Raw genomic sequence first — 15,803 nt, 5'->3', positions numbered from 1 at the left:
TCGCTCCGTTTCAGGAAAAGTGATATTTTCGCTCCGTTTTAGAAAAAGTGATACTTTTGTCCCGTTTCAAAAACTGGGCGAAAATATCACTTTTCTTGGAACGGAGTAAATGTATCACTTTTGCTAAAACGAAATGTGAAAGTATCATTTTCCTAGAAACGGAAAATTAGGCGATCCATAAACCGAAATATGATTATATGATTGCATAATGACTTTGTATTCAATTTTCGAAAATTTTGTCCAAAGTGAAAGTATCAATTTTCTTTAAACGGAGGGAGTACATCGTTGTATTAATTACAACGGAAAATTAATTGATGCATAAACCAAAATATAGCTACATGAAATATTAATCCTTTGCCGTGGTTTGTATAATGGATATACACATTTAATTTTCTAGAATTGTGACTAAAATGATGAAAACGTCCGAATTTTTCGTAAAAATTTTAAATTTGATATTGTTGTTTGTACTCATTGGATAAATTATTTTATAATCTTTCTAACGAGATAAAATTTGTAAAATTTCCCACTCGTCCAGTGCCGTTGACTGTTGGATGGGCCGACAATTTAATCAGAAATTATCATTCAGATGGCGTTTACATTATTTAATCTAGCTTCCGGCATGGAACTTCTTTTTTCTTGATCAAACTCAATAATCTTTTTTTTTTCAATGTTTGGTAGTGGTGTAATTGTTTCCTTACCATGAAAGACTGATTCGGAGAGGATCGTGCATTTGGTGAAGGGTCTGGACGGTAAAATCAAAAACATTCTGTAAATTGCATATACATTATTGCAGAAGTATTACGGTGAGAATTAAATCTTCTATTCTTGAATGATGGATGGTTAAAATTCAAATATTGCCAAGAGAAAGGAAGAGAAATAGAGTGCCAATCAACATAAAAAAAAACTATGAAAATGTAGTAGTAGTTTACCGTCATCAGCGAGGGCGTATTTCTGTAACTGAAACTTCATTCAAGCTACACGTCGCTGCTTCACTGTTTGTTTCGTTCTTTGAGAATCCTCGTTCTTCACTGTTGCCAGGATATAAAGTTGGATGGGGCTTTATATGTCTCGTACTATCAGCCAAAAATGCAGGTGCTGAAGGTAAATAAGGATTAAGCTCGGAGTAGTTGTTCAGCATTAGGACAACTGTCGGCATTGACGGCCTATCTGCAAAATTTTCTTGAACACATAACAGTGCAACATGGATGCATCTAACTGCCTCATTTATACAGCATGTGTCTTTCATAGCTGGATCCAATATTTCTATAGCAGATCCATTTTTCCAGTGTTTCCATGCCTGCAACAGTATCTCCTCTGTTTTTATTATTTATCGCATAAAAAGTAGATTGGACGCAGAACAGATATTATTGATACTCACATAGCTTAAAAGGTTCCAAGCAACATCTGTTTTATGAAAATCGCTGTTCCTTTCACCACAAAGTATCTCTAAAACTAAGACACCAAAACTGAAAACATCTGATTTTATAGAGAATTCACCATGCATTATATACTCCGGGGCCATGTAGCCACTGCAAGTCCCCACACCAAAATAAAATAGGAATATCACAATTTGTCTTGATACCATAAAAAAATAGATGTTCATTCATAGTTTATACTTACTGCGTTCCAACTATTCTGGTTGTGCTAGCCTGAGTCTGGTCAAGCACAAAAAGCCTAGCCATGCCGAAATCTGCAATTTTAGGATTCATGTCTATATCTAATAGTATATTGCTAGCTTTGAGATCCCGATGGATGATTTTAAGCCGAGACTCCTCATGGAGATATTGAAGTCCTCTTGCTACCCCACCTATTATCCTGCATCGTCTTTCCCAATCAAGCTGTGTACGTTTAACTGGATCTACACATTCATTCGGCCAAAAAACGCAAACTTTGAGCACCGTTTTAATCTTAAGTAAACGTCTACCTATATCCAATGATGCTGATAGAACAAAAGTAAAACAGACATAGAATAGAGGCCAACCGAATAGGAATTTATCAAGGCTTCCATTTGGCATGAATTCATAGATGAGCAGTTTTTCTTCACCAGTTAGACTGAAACCTATAAGCTTCACAAGATTTCTTTGTTGAAGTTTAGCTACTAAAGTAACTTCATTCTTGAACTCTTGCCCACCTTGTCTGGAAGTTCTGGATAGCCTCTTCACCGCAATTTCTTGACTGTCTGAAAGTGTACCCTGAAGACATCAAACAAAATCAAATAGTAAAAGTTATGAGCAATCTAAATGGTTTACACCTATTATAAATTCAATTACATGCATTTAGATATTTTTAGTACCTTATAAACAGATCCAAACCCACCTTCTCCGAGTTTATTAGCTTCAGCAAAATTATCTGTTGCAGCACTTACTATACTATAGTTGAATTGGAAGGATTCCGTGCTTTGCATCTCATCATTGAAACCTTCATGGGTAAAAATACCAATAAGCAAGATTTTCAATTTCGGGAAAGATAGCAAACCATATGAAGGATAGCTAACTCACCGTCAAAATACTTTGTCGTTTTTTTTCCATGGTAACAGAAGAACCAAAAGACAATCACTGAAATTATTACGATAACTGAAGGAACGACGATGCTAATAGCAAGTATGGGTGATTTCTTCCCATTTGCTGCACGAATATGAACATTTTTCAATTAGGAGCAGAGGGAAAGTATGGGTGGATTTGATAATTTTATGAGAAGCCACATTCCTAGTTACCAGCATAAATTGTAAGAATGACATCTTGGTTGTCTTACAAACCTTTAAGATGCTACGCATCTGAAAATCATAGTGATAAACAAGGAGTTATGAACAAATAGAAAGAAGGAGTTCAATACACTCTTTCGGCTCAACTATCATTGCCAAAATGAAATGAAAAGGAAACCGCATTGTTCAAAGCATAATTTCTTGTACAGGATAACAAAGGACAAGATTATTACTTACAGTTTGATGTAGTTGTATTTGTTGGAGATGGCGGTGGAGGCAATGATGCAAGAGGAGGAGGCGGTGATAGGATAGGAGCAGGAGATGATGCTAATGGTGGTGAAGGAGCATTAATATCCAGCAGGAAGGGATATAACTCATATCTAAAATTACAACTAGGTCTAATGATTCTTCCACCACTTTTTCCATCACAACAATTTGGTAATTCAGATATAGCTCCACGAAGACATGGACTACAATCACTTGAAGATATATCTGCAGTACACTGTACGAAGGCATACACTTTTGTATTATCAGTAACATTTGTTTTTCCATCAGCAAAATTACGACGGTAACTAGACACAGTTTCTCCGACTAATTTTTTCAATAAATCACCTAAAATAGGGGTAAGCTGATCAGGAATAGAAACATTATTAACATTATTCCATAGATAAACTCCCGGTTTGTCCTGCATAATACCAAAGTAATATTGATTTGAATACCTACACATACACTCAGCATACCAGATAATTGCTTGTTTAGAATTCGGGCATCTACCTGTGATCTCTTGAGTAGCCATTTTAACACAACTTGGGCAGGCAGATGTATCTACGTCAGGTCTACACTGGTAAGATCCATAAACGGTATCCGGGCTTTGCCCAACTGAGTAGTTGAAGAATGCATCGTCAATGATTGTAGACTCGTCTATGGACGAAAATATAGGAAGAAGACTATTGAGATTATCTTGAAATGTACTGTTAGCAGTGTAATTATCTCCTAAACAAAAATGATAAACATATTGTTGTGCAGTTGTGTATTGTATGGTGATCAATAAATTAGAAACACAAAACAAGTAGGCGAAGAAGATAAATCCAAAATTAAAACAACCCATCATGTTTATGTTTCAGATGATGAATTCGTTTGTTCTTCTATTGTTGTTTCCTAATAAGCGCCAGCCATTCTTGATGGGTTTTGCAGTCAAGTCTATGAAGGATAGAGAATCATTCTTATCCACAAGTTTCTGGGTGTGCAAAGACTAATGAGTCAAGCAGACATACCTACAGAGACAGATTTGTATGTAAATTGAAAAGACTGTGAAAGGCAGGCTCAATCAAGGGGGTCCCAAATTAATAAAAATCTGTCGCGATTAAAGAAAATTCATAGGAAGAAGAACAATCCAAACTCGTAGGTTTTCGAATCAAGCAATAAATTAGAGATTTATCCACAATAGACATTACAAATTAATAATAAAATAAGTGTTTATGAAATAAAGAAAATCTTTTGTTACCGCAATCGGTGTTCAGTTTCAAAGATCAATCAATGAAATTCATCATCATCACCTTCCATTCCACATGGGTATAGAACCCCTTCATCCAATTCCTTCCTCAATTTTCTTGTACAATCCTAAAATCAATGGGAGCAGCAGGAGAACATTTCCGCCAGATATTCAGACTACTACCCTACTACCGAAGTTGTTTTGTACTACCCCGGGCCCGAAAAACATTTGCCCACTTGGTCAATACCCGTTGACTGTTAAATGGTGATGTACAGTGTCCCGGGAAGACAGTCTGAAGCGGGGTAAACCGGCGTCTTTTTTCCTTTTTTGCGTTTAGTTCATCGGAAATCATTCTCTTCGGGTTTTAGGACGTTAGTTTTCTTTTGGTTGGTTCGTTTATTTTTAAGAACTTGGCTGGTTGGTCCACGAAACCCGATCCGGCTTATCCTATAATCCAGTGCAAAAAATGATTCAACCGGAGATCCAAAAAAGGTTTTAAAAACACAATTTTTACCGCTTTGCCCATCATAAAACGTGTGGTTCACAAAACCACGTCTTCAAACCCTTGTTTATCACAATTTACACTCTCATCTTCTTTATTTCATCCCAACTTAAAACTGCAGAACCTTTTTAGTTTTTTTCTTCAGTTTTCTTTCTCTCTTCTCAATCAAACTCATCAGAAATCGCTGAAGTTACGGAAACATTGAAATCAAAAAATCGAAAATCATCAGTTACAGAAATCGAAATCAAAAAAACATTTGTTTCTGACCTAATTTTCACTACATTCAATCAAAGAGAAAAAATGGTTACGAGTAGAACAATTAAGCGGACAATTAGAGAAGAAATTGTAGAAGAAACCCCTTCACCCGCAAAAAGAAGAAAAAAAAATTGTTGATGATTCACCAACAGAAACATCCCCTGCTGCTAAATCACTGACAAAAAGAAGTATGGGTAAAGTTGTTATTCCGTCACCAACAAAGAAAGCAAATGTTCCTCAGAAAGAAGGTAAGCAGATCATAATAAAGCCTAATTGTAATTGATTTTCGATTTTTATGTTGAATGAAAAAAGGTAAAGCATCTGTACATGTCCATATGTGTTTCATATTGACATGCAATATTATAAAACCTAAAATAAGCACCGCTACATACCAATATGTAGTGTTGTTCAACTAATACATCTGAAATTTAAAAATACTTACATATCAACTAAGAAAGTGTGTACTACATATTAGTATGTTTTCTGACACTTCTATGATCTAACACTACATGTTTAGAATAAATATCTGTAAGACACTATTGAATAAGCATCACTATCAATATGTAGTGTTTTTAGTGTTAAAAAATACTTACATATCAACTACATGTTTCCATGCACTGTGTGAAACCTGCTTTGAGATTGAATAAGCATTAATAATATTATGTAGTGTTATAACCAAAAAAGAAAGCAGCAGCAGCTAAATCACCAACATTTAAAAGGACAAGAAAAGTTATTCCTTCTTCACCAATAGTTAGAAATTCTTAATAACAAAGGGATGCTGCCCCCTCGACCCCCGTAAATGGCGATACATATGGCATTGTTGTGTTTGTTTATGAATATGTAGTGATGCATTGTTTTGTTTCTTTATGAATATGTAGTGATGTATTGATATTGTTTATGGATATTTGTTTTGATACTGTTTTTGGTTTACAACAGCAAAAACAACCAAAAGAAAAGCAGCAGCGGCTACTATTAAAGCAAAAGCAAAAAAGCGACAAAGGCTACTACTCCTTCACCATAAGCAAAGGAGAAGAAAGAACTTTTCCTGAGAGCTGCTACCCTTTCACCAAAAGCAAAGGGGGAGAAAGAAAATGTACCTCTGAAAGAAGGTATGTAGTATAACTACATATTACAACTGCATATTACCGCATAATAATATGTAGTAGATATTATAAGTATCATTTAACGTTCAAATATTGATATGTGGTTATAATACCAGTATGCAGTGGTATCTGATATGTACCACTACATATTGATGTTATAACTACATATAAATATGGTGTATCGATATGTTATGTAATGATTTTAGATTCTTGTTATTATGTAGGTGGTAAAAAGCGCAAGAAAGCAACTGGAAAACCACGAAGTTTATACCGAGACGGTTTCAGGGGCTTTTATGGGCTTGTGAAGAAGATTAGGACAACAGAAAAACTTAAGTTAAGTAACTTGCAGCTGCAGCTGATCACTGAACCATCATATGGTAACCTGTTCCTAATTTTCTGGCACTTAAGTTTTGATTTAGAACATTGGTTGAAGATTGAAGATGCAATCACCAAAATGTGACGCATTTACAAGAGAGGTCCAGAACCAAACAAGATTACATTTTGCTTTGTAAGGCACGACACACCATATGAGTTGGTATCCACACCATAAGAAATGGCACTCGTTTATGGGATGCCAAGAAGGTCAAATAGGGAATATCAAGATTTAAGTCTTACATTTAAAAGTGGATGGCATGAAACTGCACTCTTCAAAAGGACTTTTCTTGATGCATTGCAAAGTGGTGATAAAGTGACTAGGCCAATGATTGTGAAGGCAATCTTGAAAATCCTTAAAAGAACACCAATTAATGAAAAATCTGATAAAGATTCTCTGCAAAGCGTGGGTGATCAATCACATGAAGATTCTCAAAAATCTGAGGAAAACGAGGAAGATGACGAAGATCTTGTGAGGCTTATCTTCCAATTTATGTGCACTTCATTATTTTTCACAATAAAGGATGAAAACTCTTTGACTGAAAAGTACATTGGTTTCGTTCTTGATCTTGAGAATGTCAAGAATATTTCTTGGCCTGACCTTATTCATTCTTATTTAGAGCGAGAGCTGAATGAAAACGAGAAAACCGTAGAACACACTAATGGTTGTGTTGTTTATTTGTTGGTGAGATTTTCGTTACTTTAAACTCTTCTGTTTTGTGTTTTTTCTACATTTTGATAGTATATCTAATATTGCACATCAATACTTACATCCTTGGTTTGCGGAGCATACCCATTTAGTGGAGCCAGAGCCTATATATAGTGATAGAACCTGAAGGAATGTATGTGCCAAAAGTCGCTAGATGGAATAATACAAAGATATGTACTGAGTTCCTAAAGGATATTGATCTTTCTGAGTATGAGGTAAACTTGTAGTACATATTTTGTCGAAAAAAAATACATATTGATAAGTACATAAAAATAATATTGTAGTTATACATATTCATAGGCAGTGATATTTGCATCGTGTTACTTTGTTGTGTCAATATGTAGTTATTAGCATTGAATATGTGGTGATACATATCAAATATATAGGGATAGATACATAAAACAAAGACGGGTATCTAATATGTAGTTGTGATAGAGAAGAAAGATATTTCTGTTGTTAATATCTAATATGTATTTTCTTTTAACATTCTTGATTTGTACAGTTCCATGATGAATTCAAAGAAGAGTACACAAACCATGAAAAATAAATTATAAATTGTATCTCAAGAAGGATTCAAGAGGAAGAAGATGCTTAAGCTTCCATTGAAGAAGATGACAAATCTGAATCGGAAGAAGAGAAATAAGAAGAAAATGGAAGTCCAACAGAAAAAGATAAAGAAGAAGATGACTCAGTATTTGGGGGAGAGTATTGGAAAATAAAATACGATGATTTGAGGAGTATATTATCTTCTAAATGGAGAAAAGTGAACATAATGCAAAAAGAGGGAGCAAAGGTTGACACTTCAAATCTTGTGTTGATGATGCATGAAATTTACTTGAAAGCTTTCCCTTTGCATGGAGAAGCCATCCATGAAGATTGTGTTAGCTTGGGATGTACACCTACTCAAAGAAAAACCAATGAAGATTTGAATGTACACCCAAAAGTTGAAGTTGAAATGCAAGTTTCTCCGAAAGATCAAAAAGAAGTTAATGTCACCTCTGAAGTTGGTTTGTCAACACCGAAAGATCAAACAAATGTTAATTCCACCTCTGAAGTTGGTTTTTCAGCAACACCTGCAGTATTGAAGTTACTTGATGTTGAAGTTCAGCGTTCTGAGGTTAGAAGATGGGCTAAATCTAATTTGGAGCAAAAAGTCAAAGAGCTACAAGCGAAAAATAGCAAAGAAAATACACAAGTAAGAAACATATCACTATGTAGTCTAATTATGATTCTATGTTCACTTTTTACTGTATCAAATTATGTTGTTGCCTTTACATATCAATATGTAGTGGTAGATACTTAAATTCTTGTAGTGGTATCTACCATTACATAGGTTTACCTGCCGTCAATTAGTTAATGTGAGAGATTCCAGATTAAACATCAAAATGATTTAAGATCATTTCCGATAAGAATGTTTATTTGAATGGTATAGGTTAAACATGTAGAATCCTTCACTAAATATAGGTTGTCTATATCTGTCTGGTAAATGCCATCTATATGAAGTAAATAGGGTTACTATCTTATACTAACTTCATTAATTGAGGCCATGGATTATTTTTGCATATAATATTATCCTATTCTCTGTCTACCATTACATATTGCTATATACTATTACATATCAATATGTAGTGGTAGATACTTACATTCTTGTAGTGGTATCTACCACTACATATTGCTATGTAATGTTACATAGCATGTTACACAGCAATACATATGTAAGTAGATTTATGTTGACAATTTCAATTGCTTTTCGCAGACTGATCCACTTGAAGTTAAGTAGGTAGTAGTAAAGGAGTTGCTTACCACTATACAACAAATCAGGATATAGTTGAAGTTATGTCCCAGAAATATGAAGACTATAACACTGCATCGGAGGCGGAAAGTTTTTATCTCATGGATGTACCTTTGTTTACTGAGATGTCGAGTTTGGAACACATAGAACATTACTCTATCAGAGATTATTTGGACATGGCAAACTCCAGCTTTGGATTTTACGTCGAAGAGTATGCAAACCTTCTTCCAGATAGTGGTACTAATCAATCTTTTTGGTATTGACATACGACAATAATTTGATAATTTATTTGGAAGAGATTTGCAACCTGTAGAATTTCCACAAGATACAACTGAGCAACAAGAACGCAGTGAACCAAAATATGCAGGTGAAGTTACAACTAAGCAACAAGAAAACATCTCATCGAAAGGTTCACAGGATACTTTGGATATTTCATCACAAGATGTTTTGGAGGTTCCATCACAAGATGTTTTGGATGTTCCATAACAAAATGTTTTGGAGGTTCCATCACAAGTGAATGATATGTATTGAATATTAATTTGTGCATACTTCGTGTATTGAATGTTAATCAGCAGCTATGTTGTGTTTTTACATTACATATTTTTTTATGTTGATAAGAAAATGCAGGAACCAATTACCCCAATCCAGAAACAACAAAGGGTAGCACTGTACAAAAAGACCGTCACAGAGCCCGCAATGCAACAGTGCACACCTACCAGACCCGTTACTCGTGCCCATCCTAAAAAAAAGAAAGATGATATTTACGAAAGTGGAAGTAAGTTCTCTGCATCATATAAAGAACCTAAGAAGCCGAAAGCTGGAGTACCAGAAGAAATACCACTAAAGAAGAACAAAAAGCTTAAATTGCGCCGCAAGGTGTTCCTGAAACTGAATAAATCGCCATTCTATAATTACTTGAAGGATGATCAAAAGATTATCGCTTCCACATTCTTCGATAATGTAGACTTGATTAGGTGAGTTCTTAATTGACACTATTATTTGGAACATCTGCATAGACAAAAATTGATACATAGAGTAGTAATATTCGTAGAAAGAAATACATACTTCAGGAACATAACCAAATCTACTACATATTGATATGTACATTTTCATATCCCTAATATTGATATTGACATCAAAAAAATAATTGATATCCAAATCTACTACATATTGATATTTACTTTTAATATCCATACATATTGGTATATTATGCTTGGGAACATATCAATATTTCTGTTACAAAAGAATACTAACCTTTACGTCGTTATTGTCCATCTAAATTGCTTGGAAAACGGGAGAAGGTGGTCTTTGTGTTAGTGCATCTACAGTTGAGGAATTGGTACATAACGATGCTTTAGAACAAGATCTTCTCAACTATGCACAATACAAGCTTAAAAACAAGTTTTAGAAAGACCGGACGATGCACAAAATAGACAAAGAATACTTACCTGTATTGCATTTGGATCCGTTTGCTTGGGTAAGTTGTTATCTTACAGTGGATATCTACACAGTACATATTCATATTAAAGTATGTAGGAATAAGTACTTGCAATGATGTTGTGTTTTATGTTGGAATAGATACACTACATATCTATATTGCATAAAACATAATTAGATATAACTATTCAGGTACATCTCAGTACAATGTCCAGTTTCCGGATAAGCTCAAAGGAGGAGCAGAAAATTCTGTTTACCAACCAATATTCGCGATGGATAAAAGTATCAAGAAGATTCTTGTATCAATGTGCCATTGCAATCTTCATTGGACGCTACTTGAGTATGACTGCGGAAAAATGGTGTTCAACCACAACAATTCTTGTAAGAAAGAATGGGGAGGAATATGTTATCCACTACAATTCTTGTAAGAAAAGAGAAATCAAAACACTACTAACTTAAAAAATACATTGTACCGTATCATCCTACCCTAAGACATATCTTTGATATGTACTACTTGAAACACATACCTATCACAAATCATTCTTCAGAAATTTCTTACTGACGGATAAGAGTGCATGTTGCCTTGTTGTGATGAGTTTTCAAATTACAGTTTGAACACTTAACATATTTTCTAGTATTCTCCCATGTACTTTTAATACACTTTCTATTTTTCGTGCCTGGTGGAGCCCTAATTACAGTTGGTGGGTGAACAATATCGTCTACACGATACTCATCAGGCTTGTGAGAAAAATACAGAATCGTAACTACACAATAATATGTACACAATATATTGTTCCTTAAAAAAAATTTCAAAATGTAATGTTTAAAGACACATACCTGTCGTGGTTAGGAACAAGTCTAATATCTATTGAATATAACTCACAATAACATGTAACTTTGAAGTAATCTTCGACGTAATCAAGTATCCTTCCTCCATATCTAGTAATAGCTGCAGTAGCGTGTGAGCATGGAAAACCATACACCCGCCATCGTTGGAAAGTACAAGTTTTGTTTTCTATATCTACCATATGAGACCTGCACACACAAAATACACTATATAATCTAGCAAATATTTACACAGTACATATTCATATGTTATCTGCAGTACACCTAAGATACTAGTTTGGTGGATATCACATCACAGAGCATGCTGCTTAAAAAGAAAAGAAAAAATAACTAAAATTCAGATGATTAGGGGGTAAATTCTAACCTTGGATAATGTACCTCAAAGAGGAAAGCATCTGAATGACTAATATTCTAGGGACGGATAATTTGAATGTGTAGTTCAAGCAAGGCTTGATACACAATAGTTAGGAGTTCTGGGTTCATCAAGACACTCCCTTCGCGACGTTCTGACATCAACTCCATAATACGTAGCCTACACGTCAAGGAAACAACAAGTCTATTATACAACATTATACGTAGATTAACAGAACATACATCCTTGCATTGTTACAAAAGAAACTAATAAACTCTTAACACTACATATAAGCTTGTACTGTTCTAAGGGAACTGATGCAAACCTTATCTTGTCAATGAACGCACATGTAGATAAATTTTTCTTGCGGTTAATCCAATTATTGAATGATTCGGCAACGCTGGATGAAGTCTGACCATACCTACACCCCTTGAAGAACGCACTGGACCACTTTTCCCTTGGAATTTGACGGCAGTAGTCAGCAACCCAAGGAATTCCCAAATTTACCATTTCTTGAAGATCTTCCTCGTATCTTGCAGGAGAAAGCGCATATGTTGCCTTTCAGAAAGAATCAGTCAATTCTTTATACTTTTCGTCAGACTTTGCGATATGTAAGTTTTTGTCCAAGTGAAAATAACAATAGCTTTGATGATAATTAGGGAACACTTTGGGAATATAATTTAACCAACCCTTCACCTCGGTCAGTCATAAAAGTGATAGGGAGATCATCATCCAAAGCTTCCTTCAGATTCTTGAAAAAACATTCTCAATTGTCATTAGTTTCACCCGAAACTAATGCATATTCGAGGGGATAAAAACCTGCAAAAGGAATTATTAGTTATGTTAAGCAAATTCTAAAAGGAAAACAACCAGTACATATCAGCAGGTTGATATGTAGTTTTTTTTCTGCTAAAAGGAAAATAATAACCAACTGCTTGACTAAGTGGAAAGCTAACACTATATATTGACCTTGCTTAGTATGAGGTAAATCATACTCATCAAGGTCACTATGTAGAAGTATAATCATTGTCATTTTTGTAGTAAATGAGTAATATAACTACCAGACACTACTTATCAACATGCAGTCCTTGTTCTATACTAGTATTTTAGGAAGTATTAGCTTGCCAAGACATGTTGTACTAATTATATGTCCTTGTATAGACAATACTAGTTGTACTAGTTATATGTCCTTGTATTATTAATTAAAAAAAAAAACATATGAAAAATAAACAAAACTAGTTACCTTGATTGTCGTTAAGATATGTTGTCGCCATGAGACCTCCTCTAAAAGTCCCAGTAAGAAATGTACAATCACAGAAAATCATCGGAGGATAGAGTTTACATCCCTCTCTACAAGCTCCAAAGAAAACAAAAAGTCTATTGAATCTCGTTATAGCATCACTGAAGTCGAAATCAATATATGACCCGAGGTTTGTTTCCCAAACTACATTAATCCACCAAGAAAGATCAGTGTAATGTTTAAATACACATACCTATCATCGTTAGGAACATGTCTAATATCTATTGAATATAACTCACAATAACATTTAACTTTGAAGTAATCTTCGACGTAATCAAGTATCCTTTCTCCAGATCTAGTAATAACTGCAGTAGTGTGTGAGCATGAAAAACCATAGATGCGCCATCATTGGAAAGTACAAGTTTTTTTCTAGATCTACCATATGAGACCTGCACACACAAAATACATTATATTATCTTCCAAATATCTACACAGTACATATTCATATGTTATCTGCAGTACACCTAAGATACTAGTTTGGTGGATATCACATCACAGAGCATGCTGCTTAAAAAGAAAATAAAAAGTAACTAAAATTCAGATGATTAGGTGGTAAATGCTAACCTTGGAGAATGTACCAAAATAGGTTAGCATCTCAATGGCTAACTTTCCAGGGACGCACAATTTGAATGTGTAGTTCAAGCAAGGCTTGATACACAGTGGTTAGCAGTTCTAGGTTCATCAAGACACTCTCTTCGCGACGTTCTGACATCAACTCCATAATACGTAGCCCAAACGTCAAGGAAACAACAAGTATATTATACAACATTATATGTAGATTAACAGAACATACATGCTTGTATTGTTACAAAAAGAAACTAATAAAATCTTAACACTACATATAAGCTTGTACTGTTCTAAGGGAACTGATCCAAACCTGATCTTGTCAACGAATGCATATGTAGGTAACTTCTTCTTTCGGTTAATCCAATTATAGAATGATTCGGCAACGCTAGATGAAGTATGATCATACCTACAGCCCTTGAAGAACGCACTGGACCACTTTTCCCTTGGAATTTTGCGGCAGTAGTCAGCAACCCAAGGCATTCCCAAATTTACCATTTTTTGAAGAGCTTCCTCGTATCTTGCAGGAGAAAGCGCATATGTTGCCTTCCAGAAAGAATCAATCACTTCTTTATACTTTTCGTCAGACTTTGCGATATGTAAGTTTTTTTCCAAGTGAAAATAAAAATAGCTTTGATGAGAATTAGGGAACACTTTGGGAATATATTGAACCAACCCTTCACCTCGGTCAGTCATAAAAGTGATAGGGAGATCATCATCCAAAGCTTCCTTCAGATTCTTGAAATAACATTCCCAATTGTCATTAGTTTCAACCGAAACTAATGCATATGCGAGGGGATAAAAACCTACAAAAGGAATTATTAGTTATGTTCAGCAACTTTTAAAAGGAAAACAACTAGTACGTATCAACATATTGATATGTAGTCTTTTTTCTGTTAGAAGGAAAATAATAACCAACTACTTGACTAAGTGGAATGCTAACACTACATATTGACCTTGCTGAGTATGAGGTAAATAGTACTCAGCAAGGTCACTATGTAGAAGTATACTCATTGTCAGTATTGTAGTAAATGAGTAATATAACTACCAGACACTACTTATCAACATGTAGTCCTTGTTCTATACTAGTATTGTAGGAAGTATTAGGTTGCCAAGACATGTTGTACTAGTTATATGTCCTTGTATAGACAATACTAGTGGTACTAGTTATATGTCCTTGTAATATTAATGAAAAAAAAACATATGAAAAATAAACAAAACTAGTTACCTTGATTGTCGTTAAGATATGTTGTCGCCATGAGACCTCCTCTAAAGGTCCCAGTAAGAAATGTACAATCACAGAAAATTATCGGATGATAGAGTTACATCCCTCTCTACAAGCTCCAAAGCACACAAAAATTCTATTGAATCTCGTTGTATCATCACTGAAGTCGAAATCAATATATGACCCGGGGTTTGTTTCCCTAACTACATTAACCCACCAAGCAAGATCAGTGTAATGTTTAAAGACACATACCTATCGTGGTTAGGAACGGGTCTAATATCTATTGAATATAACTCACGATAACAAGTCACTTTGAAGTAATCTTCGACGTAATCAAGTATCCTTTCTCCAGATCTAGTAATAACTGTAGTAGTGTGTGAGCATGGAAAACCATACACGCACCATCGTTGGCAAGTACATGTTTTGTTTTCTAGATCTACCATATGAGACCTGCACACACAAAATACACTATATTATCTACCAAATATCTATACAGTACATATTCATATGTTATCTGCAGTACACCTAATTAAGATACTAGTTTGGTGGATATCACATCACAGAGCATGCTGCTTAAAAAGAAAAGAAAAAATAACTAAAATTCAGATGATTAGGTGGTAAATGCTAAGCTTGGAGAATGTACTAAAAGAGGTTAGCATCTCAATGGCTAACTTTCCAGGGACGGACAATTTGAATGTGTAGTTCAAGCAAGGCTTGATACACATTGGTTAGCAGTTCTGGGTTCATCAAGACACTCTCTTCGCGACGTTCTGACATCAACTCCATAATATGTAGCCCAAACGTCAAGGAAACAACAAGTCTATTATGCAACATTATATGTAGCTTAACAGAACATACATGCTTGTATTGCTACAAAATAAACTAATAAAATCTTAACACTACATATAAGCTTGTATTGTTCTAAGGGAACTGATCCAAACCTGATCTTGTCAACGAACGCATATGTAGGTAACTTCTTATTTCGGTGAATCCAATTATTGAATGATTCGGAAACGCTAGATGAAGTCTGATCATACCTACAGCCCTTGAAGAACGCACTGGACCACTTTTCCCTTGGAATTTTGCGGCAGTAGTCAGCAACCCAAGGCATTCCCAAATTTACCATTTCTTGAAAAGCTTCCTCGTATCTTGC

General features: G+C 34.8%; 1 protein-coding gene across 6 annotated transcripts; it reads right to left on the bottom strand.

The window, feature by feature from the left end:
• Positions 1-380: 380 nt before the first annotated feature.
• Positions 381-4,350, bottom strand: LOC113329897 (putative receptor-like protein kinase At4g00960). Of its 6 annotated transcripts, none has more exons than XM_026576726.1 (8): positions 2,939-4,177; positions 2,499-2,624; positions 2,294-2,418; positions 1,982-2,192; positions 1,621-1,858; positions 1,379-1,529; positions 930-1,297; positions 381-766 (listed from the first exon to the last, which is right to left on the bottom strand). In XM_026576726.1, exons 1-7 carry the CDS (start codon positions 3,810-3,812, stop codon positions 935-937), a joined length of 2,088 nt encoding a protein of 695 aa, XP_026432511.1. In that variant the 5' UTR covers positions 3,813-4,177; the 3' UTR covers positions 381-766; positions 930-934. The 6 variants fall into 6 exon arrangements, with proteins under 6 accessions (XP_026432511.1, XP_026432510.1, XP_026432509.1 ...); XM_026576725.1 differs by having other exon boundaries at positions 485-742; XM_026576724.1 differs by lacking the exon at positions 381-766 and adding an exon at positions 4,206-4,350 and having other exon boundaries at positions 768-1,297; positions 2,939-3,975.
• Between the last annotated feature and the right edge of the window lie 11,453 nt (positions 4,351-15,803).

Source organism: Papaver somniferum, unplaced genomic scaffold (assembly GCF_003573695.1).
Source record: "Papaver somniferum cultivar HN1 unplaced genomic scaffold, ASM357369v1 unplaced-scaffold_117, whole genome shotgun sequence".
In the NCBI taxonomy this organism is placed as follows: domain Eukaryota; kingdom Viridiplantae; phylum Streptophyta; class Magnoliopsida; order Ranunculales; family Papaveraceae; genus Papaver; species Papaver somniferum.
Note: the sequence above shows the minus strand (reverse complement) of the source record. Positions and strands in the feature narration are given on the sequence as shown.